The 14389-nt window shown below is 28.5% G+C and overlaps 3 protein-coding genes across 3 annotated transcripts; 1 reads left to right on the top strand and 2 right to left on the bottom strand.

The window, feature by feature from the left end:
- Positions 1–126: 126 nt before the first annotated feature.
- LOC124940479 lies at positions 127–695 on the bottom strand. Its single transcript, XM_047481003.1, has one exon. It carries the CDS (start codon positions 593–595, stop codon positions 227–229), a length of 369 nt encoding a protein of 122 aa, XP_047336959.1. The 5' UTR covers positions 596–695; the 3' UTR covers positions 127–226.
- A 9850-nt stretch (positions 696–10545) lies between these two features.
- LOC124938443 lies at positions 10546–12209 on the top strand. The gene is made up of 2 exons (XM_047478885.1): positions 10546–10848; positions 10962–12209. The coding sequence occupies exons 1-2, from the start codon at positions 10786–10788 to the stop codon at positions 12054–12056; spliced, it is 1158 nt and encodes a 385-aa protein (XP_047334841.1). The 5' UTR covers positions 10546–10785; the 3' UTR covers positions 12057–12209.
- Positions 12205–14062, bottom strand: LOC124938444 (SUPPRESSOR OF GAMMA RESPONSE 1). Its single transcript, XM_047478886.1, has 5 exons — positions 13949–14062; positions 13441–13576; positions 13176–13362; positions 12459–13078; positions 12205–12379 (listed from the first exon to the last, which is right to left on the bottom strand). Exons 1-5 carry the CDS (start codon positions 13954–13956, stop codon positions 12323–12325), a joined length of 1008 nt encoding a protein of 335 aa, XP_047334842.1. The 5' UTR covers positions 13957–14062; the 3' UTR covers positions 12205–12322.
- Between the last annotated feature and the right edge of the window lie 327 nt (positions 14063–14389).

Below are 14389 nucleotides of genomic sequence, written 5' to 3'. Positions count from 1 at the left end.
ATACAATTTAGCTACATCATTAAATGAAATATACACCATCATTTTCAGTCTTATAATTCTTCATACATTAATCTAATAATTAAGTATTAAAAGAAGAAAAGAGAATAATATATTAATTGACATCATTTTCAGTCTTATAATTCTTCATACATTAATCTAATAATTAAGTATTAAAAGAAGAAAAGAGAATAATATATTAATTGAGTTAATTAGGGTTGATAAAAGCTTAAAATGCATGGTGATAAACAACAGGAGGAGGAGGAGGATTGATCTGCAAAAAGAGGTAATTTCCTGCAAATAAATCCCCAAAATGAGACTGACTCTCCTTCAATCTCGTCGCGACCTTAGCCAGCGACGCCGCAACCACCTTACTCGCCTTCCGTCGCATCAACCATCTCTTCAACCTTCCAATTCTAATCCTAACAATTATCTTTCTCTTCCATCTCCTCAACCTCATCTTCCTCCGATTCTTCTTCTTCTCCTTCTTCTCTACGCCAATTTCTCTCTTCTTCGCTCCTAATTCATCACCATCGTCTTCTTCTTCATATCTCAGCCTCTGATAAGAAAACCTTGGAATGCAGGTCGCGCTCGCCATTCTTCTTGTTCACCTGACCTGAGTTGAGTAGAGAGAGATCAGTAGTTCTCCATTGATGGATCTGTATAATAAGATCATGGATGATGGTAGTAGTAATAATAAATGGAGTAATTGCCGAAAATGAGGGTTAGGTTTGCAGAAGCTGTTGGTTGGGGAGATATGCTATTAATTAATTCATATTTATAATAAATAATAATAATAATTAAGGCTCATGTGAAGAATAGTGGACCCGTTTAGTGCAGCTGTCACTCTACTATCTCTCTTTCCATCACAACCATTGCTTTTTATTTTATTTAATAATCGCCAACTTATTTTATTTCATATAAATTATTTATTTAAATAAAATAATTAAAATATTGTTTAAGACCATAAATTACTAAACAGAAAAGATTGACTAGTGAAAGAAAGGGTAAACAAATTAATATCTATTGCATTGGGCTGTCATGTCACATGTGGTGTGGGTGTCATAACATGGGCTTGATGGGCTCACTAAACTCGATATTCATAAATCTTACTTTAATTAATTTACGATTAAATTTTCTATTTTTGTTTTCTTAAGTACAATTAATAGAGTTAATGTAATTGTTTTTGTAGTTGGTGAGAAGTTGCTATTTTTAGGGTACTAGTTTACAAATATATATATATATATATATAATGTTATAAGCCTCTTTATATATTTATAAAAATAAAATATACTTTTATCATTCTAATAAATAAAATCATTTAATTTATTAAAATATTTTATATTTATTTTAAAAATATGTTTTATCATTATATAATAATATTTATTAAAAAAAATATTATTAAAATCACCACTAATTAAATTTTTAATAATCCATAAATTAAATTATTTTAAAATTTTACATTTATAATCACTCGTCTTTGTTCTTCACATGAAGTTTATAAAACCTATATTTGATTTTATTTTTTATTTTTTTTAAATTACATGTATATTAAAAATAAAAATAAAAATTGTTTAAACAATCAACGACAAAAACATAACATATGTTAAGAGAAAACAAATAAAAATATAAAATATAAAACAAAAAATAAAATTAAAAAACGTCACTCAATAGGTTATGGAGCTCGTAAGTTCTCGAGAAGAACGATGAATTCCCCGACATACGTTATCGCTTGTTGGAATGAATCTCAGAAAACATCAATAATAATAGCATTATGAATGATACGAATCGGACGACTACGATTAATGAAAATTTAAACAATTTCTCTCAAACCAGATAGTTCACCAAAAAATAATTGGAATGATAACCAAATTATATAGATCTTCCATATTAGCTGCATCAATCTAAATTTCCTAATAACTACACAAACACTCGGACATCACCCAATGAATTTTAGTGATACTCCACAAAAGATTTTAGATATTACAAAAGTACCCTCGATAATACAAAAGTAAGTGAGTTGTCGATTCAACCTCCTTGTGATACATACGACTAATCATAATACAATTTTTTTTCATGCACATATCATTCGTACGAATTTTACTGTGAATAACGATTCTTCATTTGACTCCCAAAGTTTCTCCTTACAAAATTATATGAACTCATCTTAATTAGCGAACAACTTGTAGCAATGCCCCACATGGAAATTATTCATGTATTGTCAACGCATAACGTCTTGTTTAGACTGGGACACTTGTTTGCGTCATACCAAAAGTACAACTTATTAATGAAACGAACTCTCCATAATGTTTAATCTCCTTCTATATCTAATTCGGCTAATGAAACCAAATCAAACATGTCATTAATTGTGACATTTATACCTATATCAATGAAAACAAACTCAATATACGTTGTAGCTAGACTTTTGACACTACATTAAATGTCGTCCCAAAAACTAATCGAAAAACCATCACCGCAATGAATCTAGTTTGCTCACAAAAAAAATTCACTTCAAATAAATTTCTCTATAAATGTTACACCCCGCTGAATAATTAGACATTTTTGTGAATTAACCAGACCAATTGTATACTTAAATTTGATAAGTGATTCTCAAACAAATGATATTTTTAATTTATCATAGTTAATTATTTCAACTTACTAAATAACTCAAGTGATGAAAATAATTTTATATAAAACAACATCGAATGTCATTACTACTATTTTGCTTGAAACCATCCAATACATTTAGCTACTTTCATCATATCAACTTGGATCATCCTCGGACTAGTTTCCTCAATAATTGCACTAGCCATTTCTAACATTTATTTGTGGCTCTCGATATAAGATATCTTTTGATAATTCCATTATGCTTCTTTTAATAAAAAATACCCTTATTTCTAATAAATTCCTGAGATACATTGTTTATCATTATGGATTTCCTCGTAACTTTTATTTTCACTCAAATTACTGTTATTTATATATTACTTATAATTAATTATGACTCTCTTAGTAACAAGATATTTTAAATTAAAACTTAATATATAGTTCCGAAACATTCAAATGAATCAAATCAAAGCATAATATAGTTTATTTTCTTCTTGAAGTTACAATTTATTTTCTAAGGTGTTTAGCACCTAAGTAATCATAACTGTTGAATGAAAAAAGTCATTAACGTGAGAGTTACATCAAAATTTCAAAACAGGATGAACTAATTAATAATACAATTAATTAAGACAGAATTCAATGGGTGACTTGACTACCTTTCATATATATGCTGAAAAAGAAACACAATTGCAATTAATTTCTACACAGTTAGTCAAGCTTCTTCTTCTTCTAGTACTCCCACTATTAAGGTCATGCAAGAACAATACTTAATTAACATAAAACAATAGCTTCTGATTCACTTCTAAATCTACCTTCTCTTTCCTCATGAAGAATCCCTTGGTCTCCTTCCCCATTCAGTTCAAAGATCCATGATTTAACAATAAAATTCATAACCCTACGTGAAATTGAGAGCTTAGTTAGATTTAGCCGATAAATCTCTGTACATGTTATATTTTTTTAGAACAATTTCAGTAATCGCGGTCGTCCAATACTCTTACTCTATTCAGAGTATACCGTATCATTATGACAATAATAGAAGACTCTTTCATAAAAGCAATAAAGATTCCTTGATTTTTTTTAATAATTTTTTAGCTTCTTAATTTTATTTTATTTTTATGTTATTTGTTATGAAACATTTTATAATTTAATGTTTTCATTGTTATTTCTTAAAATAGTTAACTATAATTTATTTTGCATGTATTTTTTTACATTTTGGGTCATTGCTAATTTTATAGTTTTTATTGTTAGACTTCAAAAAATAAAATAAAAAATTATATCATATTATATTATATATATATTTGATTGGTAAGACTGACTTGTTCTTTCAAAGTCATTGACTTAACAAAAAAAATAAATTAACCCTCTAACTACTCTAAATATTAAAATTATGACTTGAATTTAAAATAATTTAATTTCTTATAAACATCTTCTCATGAATCATGATGATATAATTTATTATGCTTTATTTTTTTTACAACTCCTAGTTTAATATCTTATTTAAAACGATGAAAATATTTAAATTACAAAAAACATAAACTAAATGATTTATCTATGCTTATTTTGTCTTTTATTGAATTGTTAAGAGTTTTGAGTTAGAATATAATATACCAACTCAAATAAAATTGTAGTTAAGTTATAGGTTATTTATGATCATTTTTGCATAAGAATAGTATAGCAATTTAAAAACAATAGTATTAAATTGATAAATTACAAAAGTTATTTAACCTTACTTATACAAATAAGAGAAGTGACAGGGGAGGGAATGAGGGAAGAAATAACGTGTTACTAGTGCGAGCCTCGAGTTTTGGACTGCCCCATCCTAAAAAAACGAGATTAAAAAAAGAAATTTTTAGTGAGGTTAAAACTAATGACCATAATAATCCTATGATTTCAACAAACCATTAGGCTAGATGTATTTATGTTTAAAAGTACTAAAAATGTCTTATTTATTTCATTAAATGGGTTGTCCTGGGTAGACTTACTGTTGGCATGCGTGTCATCACATCACTGACTGAAAATATGATAAAGAACGAGGAGATAAAATTTATTATATTTTCACCGAATTAGAGATTGTGTGCCACCACATCATCCCCTTTCAAATTTAATCTCGCAAATTTCTTCTCTCAATCATTTATCTATAAATAAACAGTTAACATATATTATAACTCATTCAAATAGTTGAAGCCGAAAAAATCTACAAGTCTAAAATTTATATATTATAATTTCATTATTCAAGTAATTAATTATATTGAGATACGATATAAGAAAATGTAAACTCATCCTAAAATGTATATGTATATTTTAAAATATGGTTGGGAGACATTAATAATATTAATTGGAGTTGTCTGGAAAAAACAACAGTTGGCAAAGTAGTTATTATTAAATATAAATAATATTTTAAGATTAATTCATAGTTGACCATTGCAAGTTGCAAACTACGTACGTACCTTAACTTCATCCCATGTTCCAAACCGTCTACGCGTTGTACCATCCCCTTCGTTTTTGTTCGACGCTAACTTCATGTAAATGGCCGCCCGCCCATTGAAATAAAAGATCATTTTTGTATTATATATAATGCCACGAATATTCGTCCATCTCATCTCGTGTAACAATAATATTGCAAATATAATATATCCAAGGTCGTCTGATCGATTGAATAATTATTTATTAACAAACATGATGAAAGTTTCTCAACATATATATTATTGATTAAATAATCCAACATTTGTGCATCAATCTCAACCATTATTCATGATCTTTCATGAATAAAAAACTTGGGCATTTTTTGTTTTTGTTTTTCATGCGTTGGCAAAGACAGCAAAAAAAAAATATGATACAACTCGTCAAAAACAATAAAATTTAAGTTATGACAAATATTGTTGTTATAAGTTATTGTATCTATTACTCAAAAGTCTTCTAATGATATAAGAAAAACATCAAAATCATTGGAAAATTACAATTAAATAGTGTTCATTATAATAATTTAAATATTTTCAAACAAGTTTGATGGGTTACTCATGAACAAACCTTTTATATTGTTAATTTTCTAAATTTTAAAAGATTCGCAAAATATCACAATCGTCTTAATTAAAATAGATATTAGTTTGAATAGTCTAACATCTTATCCATCCGTTTCAACGTCGTATTTGATTAAATTCAATTATTTAGCTATTTTGAAACTCTGTCAAAATAAATCAATAGAGAAAAGGATAAGAAATTTATTGCAAATACTTAAAATGGGAAATATATGGATAATATTTTCCTCAATATCTTTGTCTAGGGCAATATTAGTATAGTGACGTTTCTACCATTTTATGGCCTTGTAAGGGGGCTTCAAGGAATCTTCCTCCTTCTAGTGGGGTATATCCATTAATGCATGTGATGGAGATGTACATTAACCATTTACCATTTACATATATCTCTAATTAGTTGGTTTTTATAATTGTACATAACTATTATCGTTAATTATTTAATTCGAAACGGATCTAAGATTTGAAGTTAGGGTTGGTTTGAACCAAATTATTGATAGACTTGAAGAAATAAAGGAGAAAAATTAAACAAATTTTTTATTAGTTTAAAAAAAATATTTTATTTTTTATTTTCAAATTATTATTTTTGGGTGAGCTAGCTTGAGCTTTGAGCCTAACTTGATCTAATCAATAATGATTATATGTGAATTTTGAAATTCAATTGTTTACCCAATTAAACAAGAGATGCTGAAATTTGAAATGTCTTTTGTTTTCTTATTTTAGATATTAAATTTGTTACTTGTTTAACTAAGTGATAACTTTGAATTTTCTAACGAAATATTGGTTACCACAAAAACAAAATAATGTCACGTTACATTGATAATGTCAATTTATACAATATAATGATAATTAAGTAGTGGTCAGTGTGACTCAACCATTTGGATTTGGATTTTTCTGCAAATTCATTTTTCTTTTCTTTTTTCAAATATTATTTCAAAAATACACTACATGCATCGGATCGGATGCAAAATAGTTTTTATGAATTATATTTTTTCTTGATTTAAATGGGCGTGCATCTAAAATTATTTATAAAAATAAATGATTTTTGTAGGTTAGGTTAAATATGAGTTGATCTTAAGAGTTGACGAATAAATAATTGAAATTAGTTATTGCTACTAATTAAAAAGAAAAAAAAAAAAGACTTCTAAAAGTAACTCATTGACTGACTCTTGGAAACTCAATCATTTATTAAATAAATCCAACTATTCATGTTGTCTATATTTTATAAATAAAAAAATCTGATAAATTATATTTTGTCTTCTCAAATAACCTATATATATATATATATTTATATATATATATATATATATATATATATATATATATTTATCATTTTAGTATTTATACATATATTGAATAAAAAATGTATATTTATATATCCTTAAGTTATTAGAAGAAAATTTAATATATATATATATAGAGTAATGATATATACAACACCTTTTATTCAGCACATTCGCATAACACCTATCTCATTTGGAAAAAAAGAGAAAATATTTTTCTCTCTTATATTTTATTTAATATTTTCTCTTTCTTTTTAAATGAGGTAGAAGATATGCAAATGTGGTGTATAAGGGTGTTATATATATATATATATATATATATATATATATATATATATATATATATAATAATAATAATAATAATAATAGATTATCTATAAAATAATAATGTTGTCCATCTAAAAATATTATATTATCGAAATATTATTTAATCGATAAAATAGTAATTTATTATTTTACATATATAATAATAAAATATAATTTTATTAAATGTTATTGAATTTCAAAATACAAATTTTATACCAGGTTCATTTATTGTATAAGTTGTTAAAATATAATCAATTATAAAACATTTTTTATTTTCAAAGTCATTTAATATGTACGGTAAATAATATAATATCATATGTTATAAGATTATTTTCATCTCAAAATATTCATCTTTAAGTACATACATACCGTACACAATTTTTACTATTCTTCTATTTTATTCTCTAATCAATCTTATATTACTCTCTTATTTCTTATTAAATTAATCTCTAATGGCTTCACATCTCAAAGGGGTGAAGCATATAACCGTGACATGTGAAATGCGTAAAGCATTGCGCGAGTATAAAAGCGAGAATATTCCAGCTTTGTCTCAAAAAGAGCTACAAAAATGAGTTTTCTTAAAAATTTAATAACAAGATTAGTCGACAATATCAAATACAATTAAGTGGTCATCAAAATATCTCTCGGTTGATTTGACGAAACCTGATGCCAAACAACACAAATCCGCAAAGTTTCCAAATCTAGAAAAGACTTTGTATGAATGGATTCTTCAACATCAAGAGCGGGTAAATATATCAGGAGATTTAATTCAAGAGAATGCAAAATATTTTTTGAAAATATTGTATGGTGATAATGGTCCAGAGTTTGATTACTCTCTTGGTTTGGTGGAGAGGTTTAAATCATGGGATGATATCAAGTCCTTTAGGCGTTTTGGCGAAAGCGGGTCTGTTTATATGAGATATGTTGAATGGAACTTGCCAACAATAAGAGAGAAAACAATCAACATGAAGACAATGATGATGATAGACGTGTTTTTGAGCATGTTTCTTGCAAAGAAGCAATTAGAGCAACAATAAAACTTAGTAATTTTTTCCTACAATATGATAGAAATACTCCACAATTTTATAAAATTTTGCAAGAAGTGAGAGATGAGATTTAAATGGATATAAATTTTCATACAAATCAAACAACGGTGAACTCATATTTTATTAAAACACTCTGAATTATTAAAAAATAGTATATTATTACTTTATATATCAAATGGGATCTATATACTCCAAAAAATTATATTACTTATTAAATTTATCGAAATTATTACTTTAGCTATTCGGCCCGATTCGAGACTATAAAAATTTATTACTTTATCGAATATTATTTTATCGAGAGCCTAATATATATACAACAACAATGTATTTTTTTTCAAACTAAATGAATATTTTTAATATTTATAATTAAAAAAGTATAATATTATATCATCTTAATATTTTCAAATAAAATATTAAAAAACATAATTTATTTTTCCAACTCAAATGTGTTTTCAACCAAAATATTAAAAAAATATTATTAGTAATATATATATATATAGTAATATATATATATATATATATATATATATATATATATATATATATATTATACTTTTATACTATATAATTTAAGTTTTGGTTTTTTACTATATTTGTGACATTTACCTTCAAAGTTGAAAGTATAATTACTTTTAAGATTTTGATGTGTTGATTTTTTTTTTTTAAATTCAAATTTAATTTATATCATTCTATTAATTTTTGTATTAATCACGAATTAATTAACCAAAATACTCTAATATCTTTATTTAAATAAAAAAAATATATTATCATTATATATTGATACTTTTTAAATTCATTATAAAAAAAATATTTTTCTCAAAATTAACACAATTTTTTTAAAATAATCCTCCACCTCACAAACCCCAATTATGATTTTTTTTAATAATCCTCTACCGAAACAATATAAAAAATAAATTATAACATTATAATTGATTGTGTCCAAATATCAGAAGTTATAAGATCACTTTTCTTGAAATAACTTTAATTATTTAAAAGTAATTAAAAATATTCTCTCATAAAAATAATTGAAAATAAGAATGATCTTATTTCCTAAAACCTACCAAAATAGAATGATTCCTCCCTACTTGGACGAAAATATTATGTATGATATCATAAAATATAATATATAATTAATCAAGTAAAAAATGGAAAATAAATATATTTAAAGATAAATTTAACATGATCTTTTGAGTTTTAAATTGGAAAATTACCAACTTTATTTAAGATGAAATATTCAAGTTGACACAAGTTGGACCGTGGAAAAGACGTGGTTGGTTCAGGCTCGGTCGGATGACACGTGTTCACTGCCAGCGTTTAGTTGATTATTCTTAAGAACTTGTTTGATCTTGTTTTTTCTTTTTGGAATTTTGTCCATAAATATTATATTTGATAAAAAAAAAATTATTTAAGGTTTTAATTAGTTTATTATTAAAATACTTATTTATATTTAAATTTAATAAAATTAAAATAAGAATAATTTAGATTTAAGTTATTTACATCTGATTTATTTTATAAATTAAAAAAAAATTACAACTTTCTAAAAATCTAAAAGTCATATCTAATCATTACTTTCTTTTTCTCTCCAAATTAAAAAAAAAATTTCTAAAAAAGTCCTAGTTAACGAAATTATTGATTTAATAATTTAAGTATAATAATATAAGCTCAAATGTTACAATTTTCATAATAAAGTTTAAGTTATCTCTTTTCCAACAAATTTTGGATATCCCAAACTCAGGTTTTAGCCTGTCATGCAGCACACTTGGTTAATTGTGTTGGTGGGATAGTGTTTAACTCGCGAGAATTATATGTAATATGTAAAAGAAACAAACCTAACGTTCTAAAAAAAAAACCTTAAGTTGAATTATATATCATTATTATAGGGTTATACTATCCTCACTAAAATAACTCAGTGGTAAAAGTCGGCTTAAGAGACCAAAATGTCACGAGTTCGATTTTATCTGAAAATGTTTTATGTTTAAGCGGAAACCATGGTTGTAGAGTGTCATGCTAGTTCTCCTTTAATTCAAAAAACACTATCAAATTATACTAATATGGAACAGTAAAATAAGAAATTAATAATAGTGTAATATAAAATCCCAAAACAAAGACCCCATCAAACAAGTTCATGGTCCTCTTCTGACAGTTGAAATGGTCTTCGTCCTATCTTCAAATAAATAGTGCCCATTTAAATCATAAATGGTAATATATATATATTATATTATATTGTATGTTAATTAAGTGTATATATAAATGTGTGCATGATCTGTTAAGTTGGTATCTTATTTGTTTACAAAAATTATTCTCCAATTATTCCAAGCCTTTCTATCTCTCTCCCTCTTCTATAATCCACCCATTTTCATCTTCTCTCTCTTCTTAATAACGCTGAAGAAGAAGAAGAAAGGGTTTCATAAAAGCAACCATTCTTTTACATTATTATTATTGTTTTTTTTATAGCTTTTAAAGCTCCGGCGACCAATCTCCCTGCCGCCGGCGTCTTTTCAAATTCCACATTCTTAAGAAATGGCAGATGAATACTCAAACTCAAAGAAGAGAGACGATTCCTGCAGCAGTGTTTGTGACAAGGTAAGTTCTTCTTCTTCTTCATTGCGTTTATAAGTTTTAGGTTTTATATTCAAAAAAAGAAGTTGAAATTGGTCTTTTTTAGGTCTAAAAATCAATTACTAATTCGTTTACAGGCACGAGGAATTTTTACTTTCTCCAGATTCCGCGGCGTAATGAGAGGAATCGAATATAAAATGATTGTGTTCTTGTTCTTAATCGTGCCATTGACGACGATTACAATATACATGTATCATGGTCAAATCACTTCGTTTCTACGTCCCATATGGCAAAAACCACCCAAGCCATTCGTGAAAATACCTCATTATTACAATCCAAATGTATCCATGGAATCTCTATGTAAACTCCATGGATGGGGTATTCGAGAATATCCAAGAAGAGTATTTGATGCAGTTCTATTCAATAATGAAATTGATATTCTCAAAATCAGATGGAAAGAACTTTACCCTTACATCACACAGTTCATCCTTCTAGAAGCCAATGCAACTTTCACTGGCTTACCCAAACCCTATCATTTCTCTATTCATCGAGATAAGTTCGAGTTCATAGAACCTCGATTGACCTACGCTACAATCGGAGGTAGATTCAAGAAAGGCGAAAATCCCTTCGTTGAAGAAGGTTATCAGAGACTAGCTGTAGAACAGCTTCTGAGATTAGCAGGAATTGAAGACGATGATCTGTTAATAATGTCGGACGTAGACGAAATCCCCAGTGCGCACACCATAAACCTGCTGAGATGGTGCGACGACATCCCTCCAGTCCTTCATCTTCAATTGAAGAATTACTTGTACTCTTTTGAATTTCTTTGGGACGACGAAAGCTGGAGGGGATCCGTTCATAGGTATCAGAAAGGGCAGACGAGATATGCTCATTTCAGACAATCAGATATCCTATTGGCGGATTCGGGTTGGCATTGCAGCTTCTGTTTCCGCCATATAAGCGATTTCGTATTCAAGATGAAGGCCTACAGCCATTCTGATCGAGTGAGGTTCAGTCATTATCTTAACCCTGATAGGATTCAGGACATAATCTGTAAAGGAGCTGATCTTTACGATATGTTGCCTGAGGAATACACGTTTAAGGAGATAATCGGAAAGATGGGTCCAATTCCTCGTTCTTATTCAGCTGTTCATTTGCCTGCTTACTTGTTGGAGAATGCCGATCAGTATAAATATCTTCTCCCCGGTAATTGCAGACGAGAGAGCGGTTAACCACGATCCATTATATATATATGATTGTGTTAGTTTAGTTTACTATATAGATTAGATGTGTATTCATTCTCAAGAACAGGGCAGGTTTCAAGTAAGTTTGATTATTCTCAAAGTTTGTATTATTTGAATATGGTAAACGAGTTTTGCGCTCAATTTTGTATTCTTTTCTAGATTACGAACAGCAAAAAAATTCATTTAACATATAAATAAAGAGATTCGAGTAGTTTATCGCTAAAAATTACACCACAAAGATTCGAAATCTAGTTCTACAAATTGTCCAACCATCCGAAAATGCTGTCCTGTGACCCGAATAATTGTAAATCCTGCAACCACAAACCAAACCATTAATGAGATTAAGTTGAAAACTATAGACATTTTGAACCTCTTAAGTTTAAGACTTACACCAAGCTGGAAATCGGGAGGGGTCTCGAGTTGTAGATTATCCAAATCTCCAAACTTATCTAGCGCCAAATGATCGAGAATCCTATTATCATCAAACATCAATGCATCGTATATCGAATCATCTGCTTGAGACTCTCCTGCTAGACAAGTATTGGTATTACTCGAGTTCTCATCAATTTCCTCCTTTGGAATGGGAGCAGTTTGATCGGGCTTGCGGGGTCTAGGGGGGCTGGGAGCAGTTGCAACGGGGGTAGAAGGATCAACAGCGGTTTGAACCAATTGATGAGGAATTTTGGATTGTTGATAGAAAATTTTGGAAACAACATATTGGCCTTCAATTTCATCTTCATCAGTTCCTAAATGGTATTGATGCATAACCCAATTACATTTATCAGGTTTGAAACCTTTCTTGCAGCTTCCATAGAGAACCATAATCTTCTTACATCCCTTTTGTATTCCGTTTTCCAAAATGGGTTTTGTCTTTCCCGTCTTATGCCAACGTACGATCGAATTACTGGCTTGATCCTCATTGCTGACTTTACGTCGTTTCCTCTGACCGGTTGAGTAAGCATTTATTGTTCTGTGAAAGAAATGAACGCTGCTTCCATCTTTCTTCACTCCTAATGATTATTTGAAAATGAATTCATTAATTCATTCATTCATTCACATTCACACGTACGTAATAATAGAGGAAAAAAGAAACAGTTTTTATGTTACCGGGAAGATCTTCTGGGTGGGAATAGCAGATTCCTTCTTCTCTTTCGACGGTGGAGATGAATTCGTCGATGAAGACATGGGCAGTTGAGTTTTCTGGTCTACATTTGGCTGCTAAGTGGTCTAATAGTTCTGTGTCTGATGGGTCGAACTTTACTCCTGCTGGAAATCCTGGCCATTCATGACAAACCTGCGATTGGGTATGATGATTTCAGTACTATTAATATCAAAAGACAAAAGGGAATGTGTTTAGTACTAGACTACTTACATCAGTAGTGTTGCAGATAAGGTAATGACAGTTTGGGCATTCAAGATTAGCTCCACAATCTTTAATTTGTTTAGCCATTGGAAGACCTGCATTTTTAACTTTGCTTGCGATTCCTTTCCCATCTACAATCCAATTCCTGCAAAAACCAGAGTAGTAATGAGACAGAGACAAAGACAGAGAGACAATCCTGAAATGGAAAGTTTGATTTCCTATTATAGATAGACAAACATAAATGTCTGACATTTAATCAAATCCTCCTCCGGGTATTTCATTAATTTGTTAGAACCGATCGATATATATATATATATATCATTTGATCCAAATAGATTTCAATATTTTCACCGGTGGTGGAGTAGAAAGGAAACAAGAAAAAGTCCAAAGGATTCTTGATGGATGTTGTTTATTTGTACGTTCTTCAAATTAACGATCGATTTAATATAAAAACAAACATAAAGACATGATCATGATGATCGATCATCTTCTTGTTCTTGTTCTTCTTCTTGTTTACCTTGACATTCTAGGGTTAGGTTGAGACGACGATTCTCACAAGACATGAAAGAATAGATAGAGAGAGAAGCTCTAGTAGTAGTAGTAGAAAGAGTAGTGTGTTTCCGACACTTCTTCAGCCTGTCCAGTGTCCACACTTACAGCGGGAAACCATATATTATGGTTAGGTTCGGTTACCGAGCCTTAGCTTTGGTGTGGGCCAATACAGACTGGTTTCCGTAGAGACTAAGCTTGGAAAGTCTTGTTTCAAATGACTTTTAACCCTTTTTTTAAAAAAACAAAATTGTATTATTTCCTTTTTATTAATGTTGGAAGAACCAAATGATATAACATTTTATAACATTTATTTAACTTAAAACGAATGTTGGATAATTTTATCTCAATATGCACTTATTCAAATCACTTATGTTTTTCTTGAACAGACAAACTTCATCAAATGAGC

This window comes from Impatiens glandulifera, chromosome 5, assembly GCF_907164915.1.
Source record: "Impatiens glandulifera chromosome 5, dImpGla2.1, whole genome shotgun sequence".
NCBI classification, from domain to species: Eukaryota; Viridiplantae; Streptophyta; class Magnoliopsida; order Ericales; family Balsaminaceae; genus Impatiens; species Impatiens glandulifera.
The sequence above is the reverse complement of the archived record's forward strand: the minus strand, read 5'-3'. Positions and strand labels throughout refer to the sequence as shown.

What these genes read in the sequence shown, in the direction of transcription:
- LOC124938443 (XM_047478885.1), top strand. Translation starts at nt 10,786, where the DNA reads ATGGCAGATGAATACTCAAACTCAAAGAAGAGAGACGATTCCTGCAGC. An exon ending in GCAGCAGTGTTTGTGACAAG is followed by an intron (nt 10,849 to 10,961) that starts GTAAGTTCTTCT and finishes ATTCGTTTACAG; the next exon opens with GCACGAGGAATTTTTACTTT.
- LOC124940479 (XM_047481003.1), bottom strand. Translation starts at nt 595, where the DNA reads ATGGCGAGCGCGACCTGCATTCCAAGGTTTTCTTATCAGAGGCTGAGA.
- LOC124938444 (XM_047478886.1), bottom strand. An exon ending in TTATCTGCAACACTACTGAT is followed by an intron (nt 13,363 to 13,440) that starts GTAAGTAGTCTA and finishes ACCCAATCGCAG; the next exon opens with GTTTGTCATGAATGGCCAGG. An exon ending in CCACCCAGAAGATCTTCCCG is followed by an intron (nt 13,079 to 13,175) that starts GTAACATAAAAA and finishes AATAATCATTAG; the next exon opens with GAGTGAAGAAAGATGGAAGC.